General features: G+C 39.9%; 1 protein-coding gene across 6 annotated transcripts in view; it reads right to left on the bottom strand.

The window, feature by feature from the left end:
- Positions 1 to 14,885, bottom strand: part of PI4KA (phosphatidylinositol 4-kinase alpha) — a 101,199-nt gene that overhangs the window by 63,806 nt on the left and 22,508 nt on the right. For 5 of the 6 annotated variants that reach the window (XM_073312507.2, XM_073312502.2, XM_073312505.2 and 2 more), the window contains exons 13-18: positions 13,724 to 13,853; positions 11,508 to 11,640; positions 9,780 to 9,875; positions 8,794 to 8,977; positions 8,152 to 8,255; positions 5,192 to 5,360 (exon numbers count right to left, since the gene is read on the bottom strand). In XM_073312507.2, the coding sequence (XP_073168608.2) occupies positions 5,192 to 5,360; positions 8,152 to 8,255; positions 8,794 to 8,977; positions 9,780 to 9,875; positions 11,508 to 11,640; positions 13,724 to 13,853 (816 nt within the window). The remainder of the gene's footprint in view (positions 1 to 5,191; positions 5,361 to 8,151; positions 8,256 to 8,793; positions 8,978 to 9,779; positions 9,876 to 11,507; positions 11,641 to 13,723; positions 13,854 to 14,885) is intronic. The other variant, XM_073312503.2, reaches the window with a different exon arrangement.

The raw sequence follows: 14,885 nt of genomic DNA, 5'->3' as shown, positions 1-14,885 counted from the left end.
ACAAAACCACTGTGTCACCCAACCTGAGCACCACTGAAACCAGTGGGCTAGGCGTAAGCACAGGGCTCAAGTCTACATGAATCCCTAATGGGTTTCCAAACAGGGAAAAAGTCTGCCCACATGGATCCAGCAGCAGGATCAGAATCTAGAACTTGACAATATGCACACTTTCCCCCCTCAGGGTGTTACTGTTGGAAAGAAAAACACTATTTTTAATCAAATGGATGAACTGAGGGGCCTTCTTCCACAGACACAGCTCTGTCATAACTGCAAATCAAAGATCACACTTTCAGTTCGGGGGAGAAACACATATCAGTTGTCATCTGTATTGCAAAACATCCAGAAATTGAAAAGTCTCCTATTACTCTACATGCCCAAAGCCAGCTGTCAAATATTTGCAGAAATCAGATTTTACTTTTGAACTAAAGCCAAGATTATGAATCTGTAAAGGATAAGGAATTTAAGGGACTCACTCCAACAGAAAACACTGTCCATCCAACTTAATCCTAACAAGTTAATTTCCTTTTCTAACAAAAAACAAATTTTGCCTGGTTGCAAAATCTGCTGACAACTAATTAAGCAAAAAGAATCAATGCAAAGTGGTTTAACAGTCACGTAAACAGATCTGGAATAATAAAAAGCCTGTTAAGAAGCACAGGAGACTTAACAAATAATAGAACATTAAAGTCCTGTCAATGCTATCAAAAAAGTGAGAATTCTGCTTTTAAAACCTAAATATAGAAATGGTTCAGCAACACAGTTTGGACCCCAGCATGGACAGGGTCCAATTTAGTATAAATTATTTTTAAAAACATTCAAGAGTAAGAAGAAACAGTCTTAAGAACGATTTTCAGAATCATATTGAGCAAATTATTCCCTGAACACTGGGGTCAAGATTGTACTAGAACCCAAACCATTTATTACTTTTAAAATAAAGGAACATTGTTTTCTAGCACAGATGAAGCTTAAAGTGGATTTGCCAGGGTGTGAATTCAGCTCAGATATTAGTTCCTGAGAGGTGGAACATGGGAGAGACACAGAAATTGCTGGGTTATCACGTAGATGAGGATGATGAAATCCAGTATAAAGGTGTTGTTTTAGAACAGAGTTATATTTATAAGCATCACAGTCACTTATCTGTGAGACCAGAATCTAAAAAACCTGGACAACACAGGCAGGATTTTTCATGATGGCATTCGTTGGGTTTGCTGAAACAACAAACAAACTGTGAATTCATCTGGTTTCCCTCACAGGAGCGGAGTTGGCACCCCAGATTAGAAACTCTTATCCTTATGAAACAAATAACCCAGCAGCTTCACTGAGTTGGTCAGTGACATAAAAGGCATTTACTGGTTACAGATGCAGTTTATCTTCAAAGCAAACAGAGATTCTATTCATTTCAAAGAGATTTGCCAAGAGAGTTCACCAATCCCATAAATGGGAAAGAAAGGAACTTTGCACTATTAAAATTTGAAGTGTGTGTGTGGGAGGTGGGCGGGTGTTGTGTTGGGGATGTTAAAAAGAGAAAAACAACTCTTACTGAATTGCTAGCACAGCTTTAGGTATAATTTTAGCCACAAACATGGCACTAATATAGACATACACGGTATGGAAAGAAATTCAACTTTTCACAATAATTTTTTCTTTTTTTTTTTTTTAATTATAATTATAAAGTCACTCCACATCAACATCTGGGAGGTTTGAGTGTCTGGAATAGCCATATAAAATCACAAATAGTGAAGTGTTAGTTCATCTCTGATAAGCAAAATGTTCAATTAACTTCACTCTTCATTCTTGAGCAGTGAATGTGATGGTCTATAATCGAAAGTAGGATTTCTCCCTCCTTCCCCCCGCCTCCAAAATGAAGGTGTTGCAATTCAGTTCACAGCCAAACCAAATTCACAACTTGTAATATATTTTTATATCCTCCCACCCATTTGAAGAGAAACACTGTTCTCATTTATTGTTCCTCATTTTCACACTTAGAGGTATAAGTTAACATGGTCTACCTCGATATCTTTGTAACTAGCACCTAGCTGTCATGTCAATAAAACTATTCATATGTCACTAAGTGCCTAATCCTGAGTGGTGTCAGTTTGATTTTAGTGGGACTTTCTGGAGCACAGCACTTTAGGAACATGCAATAAGTGATGTAAACTGTATTCACCTCACCTTTGGAAATCTATCCTGTAAATACTAGGTGAGATTGTAAAACAATCTTGTTATGGTAGAGTATTCAAACAAAATTGAAATTTACATAAGTATGTTTACAAACATATATTTTAAGGTTTTTTGGAACTACTCCTAAATTAAAATATTGCAGCTATTTAATAAGAGTCAGCTGCTGGACAGACTTATAGTCTACAACCCTTTCATGTCATAACAGAGATTTAATACATTATAGGCCCAGTCTTGCATTCCACCAGAACACACTGAAGTGAATGGGAGTTTCTAGACCCTTTGCATGTATTTCTTTAAGGATTAGTTTACATTATACAGACAGCTGATCATAAAGATCTGGAAGCAGTCTGCCTGCAGCGGTTTACTTAAGATGTGATCTTAAACCAATTCGTTCAGATCAGTGCGAAAGTCTGTGTACACACTTTAGTTTCAATTTAATCCAGGTTTATTTTGATTTAGCTGCTCCTGAGAGCATTCTGCACCAAAAAGATTAAAATTCTGCACCAAAAAATATAAATTCTGTGCACAATATTTTAAAATTTTGCAAGTTTTATTTGTCAAATAAATGTGGAGGCTCCAGCATGGCATTAGGGACCACGGACCACCGGCTGCACAGAGGTTGGATATCACTGTGCAGCTCCCCAATGGGACACTGATTCAGTGATGAGGCTGCACCCAATCCTGATATAGCACAAGGACCAGGCCAGTCACAGAAACACCCCAGGGCCGTGCCCCTCTGTGCCAGGTGCACCAAGTATGGGCGGGCAGGCTCAGCACGGCAGGATATAAGTGTGGAGGGGCTGAGTGTGGGGCTATCTGGGTGCAGGATGCTCAGTGGGAGATCTGGGTACAGGGGCAGGATCGGGATGCACAGGGGCTTGTTGGGGGGTTCTGGGTGCAACAGTAATGGGACTATGCAGAGGGGTCCAAGTGAAGGTGGTCAGGGCTCTGCAGGGGGGGTCTGGGTATCGGGAGAAATAGAGCTCAGCAGGGGGGTCTGGGTGTGGGAGGCGCAGTGGGGGTGTCCAGAAGCAGAGGGAGTGGGGCTCAGTGGGGTGGGGACCCAGGTGCAAGTGGCTCGTCAGGATGCTAAGGTGCAGGGGGAGTAGGGCTCTTTGGGGGAGTTCTGAGTGTGTGTGGGAGGGGCAGGGGGTGAGGCTTGGCAGGAGGGTCTCGGTATGAGGGGGTCTGGATGCACAGGGGTTGGGCAGATGGGGGAGCAGCTCCCTATACAGGGATCCCTCCCCCTGCAGCTGAAGAGCGATGGGTGCAGGAAGTGGGGGGTGAGGGGAAAAGGAGTTTGCAGAGCTTCCTGAATTTGGGGGAGAAACGTTGGGCTGGTTTTGACCCAGCCCCGGATGCTGTGCAGGGGAAGAGGAATCCTGTTCTCTTCAGCCCAACTGGGACTAGCAGCTGAGCCCGGCGCAGGGTAGGAGCCATCAGCCAGATTTTCCACAGTCCTGTCCCCTGCCGCATAGTGATTTACCTCTCTGCCAGCTGCCCTGGGCACCCAAAACATACTGCGGGGGAGAATCGCATGGCTGCTCTTGTGGCTTCCCTTTGCTTCCCCAACAGAAAGTCATTTTTCTGTGAGGAAGCAAAGAAATTGGCGGGGGACATAAATTCTGCGCATGCGCAGTGGTGCAGAATTCCCCCAGGAGTAATTTAGCTTAAATCACTCAGGAACAAGTTTAAGCTATGCCTAAACAATCTGCTCTTAAACCAAAATAAAAGAGTGCCCACACAGGGGTCCGCACCAATTTAATTTAACCAGTTTGAGGATAATGGATAGTTTGTGCGTCCTCAAGATCTTAAAATACAACAGAGCACTTACTTGGAAGCTGGAGATCCAGATTATAACATCAGCATTAAGCTCTCATTTTAATTTATCAGCAATACAAGTAATGGCCCCTGGAAAACAGGTCACTGAACTTTTTCACATTCCTTCCCAACACCAAAGAAAACCAGCACTCCCACTCTGCTTTTCTGTTAGAGATCACTGACACCACCAGCCAGTTAACATTTCTGATTTCCCAACAATGTCCAGCACTTCTTTTCCTGTGTCACCTTGCACTCTCAGAATGTAAATCAGCTGTACTGATTTGCTACCTCTCCCTCCCCCCGCCCCTCGCAGCCCCACACACAGTAGGGTAACATACTAGTGAAATTCCCGTAACATTAGCGAGAATACAATGATCACAAGGATTTGTAGATATGGACAGATATCTTGTTAAATGTAATCTCCAGCTGTAAGAATTTGTACTGCTCAGTTTTGCTTTGCAGTTCTTACACTTGCAATGCATATGAGATTGCACTTCTAATCAGAAAAGCATTATGGTTTCTCTATCATTCATGTGAGAACGTCCGTCAGTTTCCTCTTTTACAACCAATTCCAATTAATGCTTATTCAGTCAGGGTAATCTGAACTGATCTCACTACATCTGTAGTTCACACCAGACTGTTCCATTTTATGGAGTCTATTGTAAATTTAGTTATGTAGGCCTCCATCAACTCTAATATTGGAAAATCCACATACGTGTAATCACAATAGTAGTTATTCAGGATAAATTAACATCTGGGGTAGCTGAGATTAGAACTGCAAGTTTATAACACTTCCCTATTTCTTAGGAAGTGGTAATAGCAGGAGCTTAGAAGTCAGGACTTCCTGTTTCTGTTTCCAGCTCGGTCACCAGCCTGCTTTGTGCCTTGGACAATTCACTTAATATCTACCATGTCTCAATTAACCTATCTGAAAAATGGGTACACCACTACTAATTACCTAAGCTTACAGATATTATGTGAGGCTTAATTGATATGTAAAAAGTTATGTAGGCTCTATATTATTAATAGGCACCATAACACACATTTCTCATTTGTTTCAGTAGTTACATGTGCGATTTTTAAGTGTATACACTTGGTTCAGAGGAGATCAGAATAATACGTTTACATTAGCCATATCAGTGCAAAGAGGTACTGAATTAAAACCCACACATTTTATACCATTCCTTACCTTTAGTGCGGGGCCCTTTTCACTTGCTCTCTCACTGGCTCTCTTTCCTTCCAGTCCAAGCTGTACAAACAGTTCCAGCAAATTCATTAGTAATTCATCCACAAGGTGTTCTCCCTGAATGTTAGCAGCTATGTTAGCCAAGGCATTAATGACAGCTAAGGAACAGTGTCTGACAAGAAAGAAAGAGAGAAATTAGAAACAACCAACTCTTTGATGAAAAGGTTTGTATTTATTTTATAATGGTTTCTCACTAACACTGTTCAACAGCAAATCTGCATAATACTGAGAGTGGCAGGCACATTTTGGACATCAAGGATTTAGTGAGAATGGATGGCACGCTGGGTTAATGCATTAGCATTCCAATTCAAAAAGCCAATTAAATATTGCTTGAATCATAATTAAAATGCATTTAGTGGTCTCAACAACAGAGAGCAGATGGAAGCAGCACCAAAGGACAGAGAGGAATGGAATAAACTAATTTCCACCATGTGCGCCAACATTGGTGTGTAAAGAATGAAATGTAATGTAATTGGTGGTCTCAATTTCGTCTCTAGAGAATGTTTTGTCTGTGCTGCCACCATCATCAATTCACCAGGACTGACCATTTTTGGTATGGAAAACCTAAACCTAAACCAGCAGAAACATATTGCATTTCTGGATTGGAAAAGTTGTAGGGTGGCAGAGAAATTCAAATTAACAGCTGCAATTAATTACTGGCGTGCACTGGGCAGGACAGTGAGTGAAAGCCTTATAACGAGGGTGTACCAGTAAGCTCGTTTGTAGTTGTTAATCCTTCATCCTCGTTAGAATTGAATTCAAGCATTTTTTAAAGGTTAAAATTATAATGCAACATAACTCTGATACAAACGACCATTTCACATTCCTGAATACTTAAAAGAAATAATTAACTCATCATATGACATGATGAATACAGCAGGAATTCTGAGCTATGCAGTTTTATACTTCAATACCTTACTCAAATAGGGCCTGATTCAACTCCCAGTGAAGTCACTGGAATATTTTCTATTAGTTGTAATAGGAATTGGATGGAGTGCCTAGTTATTAAGCATTCTTCGATAAATTATTCTTAAGGAATTCAATACTTCTTAAGAGTACTGGGCCCAATCTAAACCCTAATGAAGCCAATGAAAATTTTTGACTTCACTGGGCTGTGGATCAGGCCTATTAAGAGGATAGCTTGCAACTACAGCTAATGCATTAGAAGTTTTTGACACCAGAATTTACCAACCAATCAATCTTTTAGAGAGACAAGGGGGAGGGGTAATATCTTTTACAAGCTTTCAAGCTTAGAGAGAGCTCTTCTTCAGTCTGGGATATTTACTCAGAGTGTCACAGCTAAATACAAGATGGTACAGATTGTTTAGCACAAGCAGTTAACATATATTTCAAGGAACTATTCGAGGTGAAGTGGCCCCTTCACACCTGTTCAGTTACAGGGAAGAAAGGAAGGAGAAGTGGGGAGGAAGCCGCTATGGGAGATTTGTTAGTGGATTACAGATTCTTGTAATAAATGATAAAGTCAGTGTCTCTATTCAGTCCTTGAATTTTATTGTCTAAAAAAGTGTTATGAAGTTAAGCTCCCAGGCTCATCTTTTGAAAGCGTTCAACAGGTTTTCTTTGAGGATGAGACTGATAGGTCAAATATAGAGTGATCACTTTGTGAAAAGTGCTCCCCCCACAGACGATATGATATTTTGCCTTACCAATTTCCTGCATGAGTTCATTCGAGAGCATAGTGACTGTCTGGTTTCACTCACATAGTTGCAGTTGGGGCATTTAGCGCACAGGAAAGGTATACCACATGTTGTGGTACACATTTTTAGGACCCATGGATCTTGAAAGGTGTGTTGTTTGGGGGTGTTGATCATTGTAGCAGTGGAGACATATCTGGAGGTTTTGCATCTGTTTTTCTGGCAGGGTCTGGGGTTGTTTTGAGCTGGTGTCCTGGTCTGTGCGGGGCTTACTTCTGACGATGAGCATGGAGAGGTTGGAGCATTGTTTGAAGGCCAGAAGAGGGGATTCAGAAAAGATTTCTTTCAGGATGGGGTCCCCATCAAGTATGGGATGGCAGGTGACAACTAGGGATATGCAGTGGGGGTGGGGGCGTTATTTCTGTATTGAAGCAGGTTTTCTCAGGGTATCTCGGTGGCTGTTCCATGATGTGATCCATTTCTCTGGTGGAGTGTCCTTGTTTGGTGAAGGCAGTTTTCAGTGTGTTAAGGTGTATATCCTGACTTTTTCCTTAGAATGGTCCTTTGATATACGTGGTAACTACTCATGCTAAACAATTTGTTCCATCTTGGAATGTGACACTCTGATTAAATTTCCCACATCTGAAGAAGAGCGCTGTGTAAACATAAAAGCTTGCCTCTCTAACCAACAGAAGTTGGTCCAATCAAAGATATTACCTTACTCACCTTGTCTCTCTAATGTCCTGGGACTGATACGGCTACAAATCTTTTGTGACAGAAGCTGGTACTGCCTGATGCTAACACAGTTTCTGAAAGATCTAGGAGTCTCCATTATTATTCAGTGCCAACTTCTAGCACCTTTTGGCTAAGGCATCATTGCATCACTGTGAAGAAATAATTGCCAACAGCTCATCAAGAGAAAAATAAAATCACAAGTACATTATTCATTCCTAAATCCAACTAATGGAAGCGAGACATACACACCCGTCATTTTTAAATATTAAAAAGTGTTACTTTAAACAATACAGGAATAGGAGACTACATGAGATCTGCATATATTCAAAACACCCACCCTCTCAGAAATGGACAATTAACATTAACAAATCTCTGGAATACAACAAAGAAAGATCGAAAGAAATAAAGCTGTTATGTCTGTCGGAAAAAAGTGAAAGTGCATAACCATGCTTAAAGGAAGATGTTTGGTTTAAATAGTCATGAATTCTAAGGAGTCACTTATATCTATGTTACCTGTATCCATGATCCTTGTGATCTTTAGTGGCAGAGTAAACAACTGAGCTTGCCTTTACACTGATTTGCTGGAATAGATTCCATACCTCCTGGTAAATATATTGCTGTAAGAAAACAAACTAAGTGGAGTACATTGAATACAATATCTCTTAAAGGAATAAACCTGTAAAAATAAATTTTATCCAACTAAATAAAAATCTTATATAGAATGCCTAAGTATCTTTAAAAATCTGGACCTAAGTGACTTAGGAACATAAATCCCATTTTCAAAAAGGATTTAGGTTCCTCAGGCCTAAATAGGACCTGGGTGTCCTAAGTCACTTAGGAGCTTTTGTAAGCTTCACATTTCTTCCTCTACATTAATTCTTTTACTATATATCTGTGGGAACTAAGGTTTGCTGGAGAGGCGTGGCTTTGCTAGTTACTAGTGACATTGTACAAAAAGGTACATGCAAACAAATGATTGTATAAGTGTGTGTATGTTATGAAGACAGGATAAATGCTGAAATGCTGCATTTAAGGAAACATTTTTCGGGCTTAAACAAAGTTGACAGCAATACTTTAACTGAAGGAAATAGACAACTGTAATTTAGGGGTCTCTCTAGTCTGGTTTGTTCTCTTGGCCAGCTCTTCTCTCCTTACGTTTCCAGTGATAACTAAGCAGCCCAGCTGGTCAATGATGAGTACGTCAAGTGGAGATGGTGGCTGGCAGAACTTCTGCTGCAGGATCTGCAGGATAGGTTCCATCACTTTGGGAGTGTCCCTAAGAGCCACTGCAATGTGCCCCAGAGCTCGAATTGTGTGGTCAGGAATCAAATGGGCTTCCCTAACAAAAAATAAACAAGCCACATTCATATAAACATCCAGAAACAATTACACATCTAGCTCTACAAGTTGAGCTACAATCTGCCTGAGAAACAACTTACACTGATGCATCCAGTAAACTGTAATATCACTTAATTTCATTTTAACCCCTTAATGCTGTTTTTCCCTTCTATTATAATCAAAAGCATACTTAGTACAGGAACTAAAAGCAATTGCTTTTATAGTACCAACACTGATCTGTTAACCATTCACTATAGTAGAATCAGTAGAAAAAGATAAAAGGCTTGTCTGGAATGACTGTCCATTTTTATTTTTATTTTTTTAAAACAGTCCCAGTACAGTGGGGTAAACGTAGTGGGAGTTTCCGTTGGAGATGCCTTGTCAACTATCTTAGCTCTGCCTTGGCAAACCAACCTCTCAATAGGAGAGAGGCAATTCAGACTCCACAAGCAGTAATCAATTGTGCCAAACATTAAGTGATGAGCTTGTACAGCCCACTGAAGACTTAGCAGAGGCCACCTCATTTCAGTTAGTACTTCAAATAGACTTTAATACTCACTGCAGACAGGAAAGCAGTGTTTTTATCCAGTAAAGTATGTAGGCCCATCAGTACTGAAATAAAGGCCCAATCCCACAAAGAAATCTGCATGATCTGATGCATATTCCCACATGTATTCTTACTGATGTCAGCAGCATTTCACACAGGAGAAAGGCTCCTCATGCTTGAATGTCTTAACAGGAGTGGGTCTTAAGTTAAATTGACTGAAGACAGAAAAGGATTAGTATTATGCCTAACAACTTACTTGTCGCTCTCCTGTGAGATGTACAGACGGTTAGACAAACTGGCTAGGAAAGCCTCAACAATCACTGGGTCTATAGTCAGGCCAGCTTTCAAGCACCTACAGAACATTAAACACAAAACTTGCCAGGACAGCCAAACAGCAAGAGTTATATTTTCACATCTCGCTATGGGAGAGAAAGGATCCAATACCAAAACCACTACACATAAAATCGATACAGTCGGAATTGTGTTCCGTCAGAAAGTGATTCTCATGAAAAAAAAAATATATTCACATTAGCACATATTTGGCATCCCCTAAAATATTCATGAGACCCTGGCATTCAGAAGATGCTGTTCAATTATTTCACATTTATTTCACGAGTTCAGCATTCTTTAGACATTCATGCTTATTTACATATGAAATATAAGCAGGGTGGACAAACGATTTTTTAAAAAACTAAATATTGATTTGTTATTTAAATTAAATACATTTTTCTTTTAAAAATAAACCTATTTAAAATTAAAATTGAAATTATGACAAGCTATATGAAGGCCTAAATTTAATATAATTTATTAAAAACATTTAAATAAAAAAATATTTAACCAGTAAGTTTGCTGCCAAAGTTTTAAAGAAAGACATACGACTGAACTGGTGGCTAAGCACCTGGAACCACAGTTGGCTGAAATGCTAAAGAAGTTTTTGACAGCGGTAGCCTCTTTGGCAGGTACGAAGAAAATATTTTCCATTTATTCAGCTAGTGCAGTTCAATGACTAGTTCATTCAAAGTTAAGGAACCAACTGGAATTTGAACAGACATTGTGTGCCAAAGTAAGCGTAAATGTTAATGTTATATTTAGTTAAAATACGTTGATCTGCAATGATTACCAACCAATGAGAATCAATTATTTTGTAAAAGGAAAAGAACAAAAGTACAAATGCAAAACAAAATTAAAATCCGTTATTTAAATCAAGCTTTCCTACTTGCCAGTTTAAATCATAATTAAAATACAAGCAACAATGAACACTTCTTGGACACTCCTGTAGTTTGTAGCTGATTCTCTGCCCTCCAGTGTTTGTATCTACAGAGCTGGAATTACCTCAACCCTCTTTCTTCCAAATGGAGGCAAAAGGACTGAGAAAGGCTGTATGGAGTGTACCTTCCATGGCATTTTAAATATCCTTGACAGGTTGGCCCAACTCACTGTCCTCCCAAGCACCAGATGGTGGATGGGGAGGGAGGTAAACAAGGTCTTTTATAAGCACCCAACAGGGCTCAGGAGAAGTATCTTTTAGGAAGCGAATGGGATTAGGCTGTCCTGCTCCTGCTGGAGCCTTCCTCTCTCCATCCATCCAATCAGCAGCTACTCCAGACTGCAGGGGCAGATGGTCTAGTGTAATGGTTTAGAAAAATGGGAAGGGGGTGACTTTCCATTGCCCGAGGTTACAAGCGTTTACCAGTGCATCTACTCCAGAAGAGCTTACTGTGCAAACCTTCGGAAGCAACAGAAGGCTACTGAGCACTCTGGAGGTCACCAGGTGGAGTTAAGGGTACGTAAAGCAAGTGGCCCAGTGGCTAGACAAATACTTTCCAGCTGTACAAAAGGTAGCAGGGGCCATCTAAAACACTCTGCGTTACACAGCTTCTCCATTTAATGGATCGTAATGTTTGTCCACTTCAGTGAGATCAGCGCCTGTCTCCTTAAACTGCATTTTTGATAGTCCTTCAGTATTTCTAAGTACAATTCTTACCTGCAGATGTTGTCTATGGCAATGTCTCGAAGCTGTTCATACATGGATGGTTGACTTTTCTTACCGGGCATTACATTTAGAGTGGACTCTGAATGCTCATTTGTTACGCTGATTTTGATGTCATTGCCACCTACTAAGAACAGAGATGGAGCGTAAGAGACAGTGTCTTTTGCTATATCTTTCCTTGAATTGTGTATACATAGGTAGAGAAATACCTGGCAAGTGAATGCAAAACAGACTAGGATGCAGGAAAGAGGGAGAGGGAGAGAGACAGGTGCTCTGAAGAACTTTGGTACCATGTGAAGCATGCCTACCAACGTGGGCTATAAATTTATTTCATTACTCAATTCGTTTTCAGAAGCCTCCACCCTTCTCACTTTGCATAGTTTTGAATATTGCTTTAGTATTAGTTAAAATCATTTAATTGGCAGTCTCAAAGAAGAATACTCAAACTTAACATTAGGATTTTTCAAATCAAAACTGCTGGATGTGACTAATCAGTAAACAATTTATTAAATGGATTTTTACATTGCCTTACTTTTAATATTTGCATCTACCTTAGTATCGCTAACACTCTGAAATACCTTGAACCAGATTCATTCCTGGTGCACCTCCGAAGTAAACAGAGCTACAGGAGGGATTAATTTCCCTTAGTGTGTTTTAAAGCATGGTTAGAACATAAAAGAACTATCGGGTAAAAATGAAGTCTCCTACTTGACATACCTGCTCCCTGTTCACCTTCAAGTCCAAGCTACTTATTTTTCTTGACAAAACAAGTTTTCACTCCTTTGAACACTGCATATAGACAATAAGGCTGTGGAAAAGCAAGCTATTCTGCTTTGGGCATCACTAACAAACTTGCCACCTAAATTTTAGCTGTGGACTCTTTATTAGTTGTGTCACTGTAAGAGGCAGAAGGAACACAGATTCACATTCAGACCCAGGGATATTCTGCAGGACTAGCAGTTAGGGAAAAAAAAAAAATCAACATTCAATTTGAAATTGAAAACTTCAATATAGAAATCCTGAAGAACAAATAAAAATGGAACTCCATGTTTCAGAAAAGCAACTCACTGACAAGTAATCACAGCAATATCCAATATGTAAAAAAAAAAACCACAAGTTTATGATTAAATTTTTGGTGGTCAGGGAACTTACGAGTCATAACACTGGCTCATTCGTCTATATGCCAAATGGTCTAAGTGTGCCTTTAAACATACAAGCATGCAGCAATGAGCATACACTTCTGCTTTCCATCTAAACTGTGATTTGTGGTTTTCATCCTCCCAACCCATCCCCACCTTATTGGTCTGTTTCATCTACCTAACACAGACTGAAAGCAGCCCAAGATAGCTTGCTGGCAATTCATGCTGCACACATATTGCATATAAGTAGTGGTGGGATTTCAACCCTCCTTTTGCTGGGGGGGGGGGGGGGGAAGCACCTAATCTTCCTGGGTATGAAACAGAGGATGGATGGATGGATGGATGGATGGATGGATGGATGGATGGATGAACACAATTTTTTAGTTACACTTCAAACTATGCAGTAATAGATGAAATTCTAAGCATAACCAAGATGTCAAAGTAATTTTCAAAAACAGGCTTAACATCTTTAGACATGACACAAAAGATAGACTATTTAGAACAACCAACCAAAAAATTGCAGAAACTAGGTTATTTGACCAACACGGACACATATTTGTTGTACCTTCTATTACAATCTTGCTAGTTTCAAAAGTCACTTTTCTGCTGATATATTTGTTCATAGATATATATATTCTCTCTCTCTCACACACACATACACGCTTGCATGCTGCGCCCTACAAACTTAACACCTTGATACCATTGTGGGCCAGAGGAGACACTAACCATTTAAGAGAATGAAAGTTACTGAAATTATAAAATAAGACAGTATTAGGCAAAACTGACTTTGCAGGGTTGAGAGAGTAGGATGCTATGGACTTAGTTATTTCTGTACGGTTATTGCTAGCACCAAGACATCAGGGTGTATACTTGCATGAACTTTTTTTGCATTCCCTCTCTTCCTCCAAAATAAAACAAACAAACCCAAACCACAAATAAATAACTTGGTAGAAAATGAAAAAACCTTTAAGTAAGTTGCAATAATAAAAGGAAATTTAAGAGCAAATTAGTGTTGTTTGTGGTCCACCACATGACTGGACCATAGATGGAGCTAATATTGCTTTCATTTACCTGTGTGATACTGGCTGTGGTACTTGTAAAGTTTTACCAGCACTGGGGAAGGAATAACGAGGAAGTCCCTCAAAGATGGAGTCACAGAATGAACCACAACAGGGAACCTCTCACACAAACGACCTAGACCCTAGAAGGAAATAATTGACACATTACAACTTCTAACTTTCCTGCTGCATAAGCAGGACCTATTTTTATTTCAACTGTGCGCTCATGGCTTTAAAAAAAATATATAATTGCTGAGGGATTTGTACTCCAGTGAAAGAATGTTTCAAACCTCTGATCTAAAGGATCACACTGACAGCATGACAAGTAAGCAATTTCTTGCCCTTTTCTTCCCAGGGGTTTTGCAAAAGATAGCATTTAGTATACCTAATGAACAGGCTTCCCCAGAAGTGAAGTTATGGGATAAGCACATTTTAAAGAGCCCTGAGGAGTAACAGGTCTTTACTATTCCGGTCTTGATTACAGAATGACAACTGTGGACTGGTTTTGCAAAGTGGATAAGTGTCCAACTAGAATGACGCTGATAACACCATGTTCCTTTTTCCCTTTTAAAAATGAATTTTCTACTCCAAGATAACACACATTGATAATCCTAAAGGATCATGTACATTTATTGACAGATCATGTGCAGCCTGGGCAAGTTTCTGCACATTAACCTGCCAATATGAATCAACCCTGACCTGAAAAGAGATCACCATAGCAATGAGAAGGAAGGTCAGTCTCCACGACTTTTTCCACATTGCCCTCTACACAGACTGCCAACAAAGAGGTTAATTAGTTCCAAATGTGGTAGGGTCTTTGTGAATGGGACACCTTACCTTCTAGGCTGGTTTGCATCCTATTTAATTAATTTCACACAGGCTACTGAAACATCATCAGATGGCCTCAGGTTTTGATCACTACCAACCTGTGTTGGATTTCAATTGGTGAACAAGAGATGAAAGGTTTCATATCTGGACTAATCCCAGGAGCCAACCAGTCCCACTACTTTTTTTTAAATTAAGCCAAGTAGATTCTGGGAAGCACCAGCTCACTGTGGTTTCAAGCCCCTAAAATGCAGACGCAGAGGACACAGGCAAGAGTAATATAACCAGAAGATGAGAAAACTGCTAAATTAGTCTGTGAACCTGCAAGCAATTTTACTAAGTGACTTGCT

The sequence above is a fragment of the Lepidochelys kempii genome, chromosome 15 (assembly GCF_965140285.1).
Source record: "Lepidochelys kempii isolate rLepKem1 chromosome 15, rLepKem1.hap1, whole genome shotgun sequence".
Lineage (NCBI taxonomy): Eukaryota > Metazoa > Chordata > Testudines > Cheloniidae > Lepidochelys > Lepidochelys kempii.
Note: the sequence above shows the minus strand (reverse complement) of the source record. Positions and strands in the feature narration are given on the sequence as shown.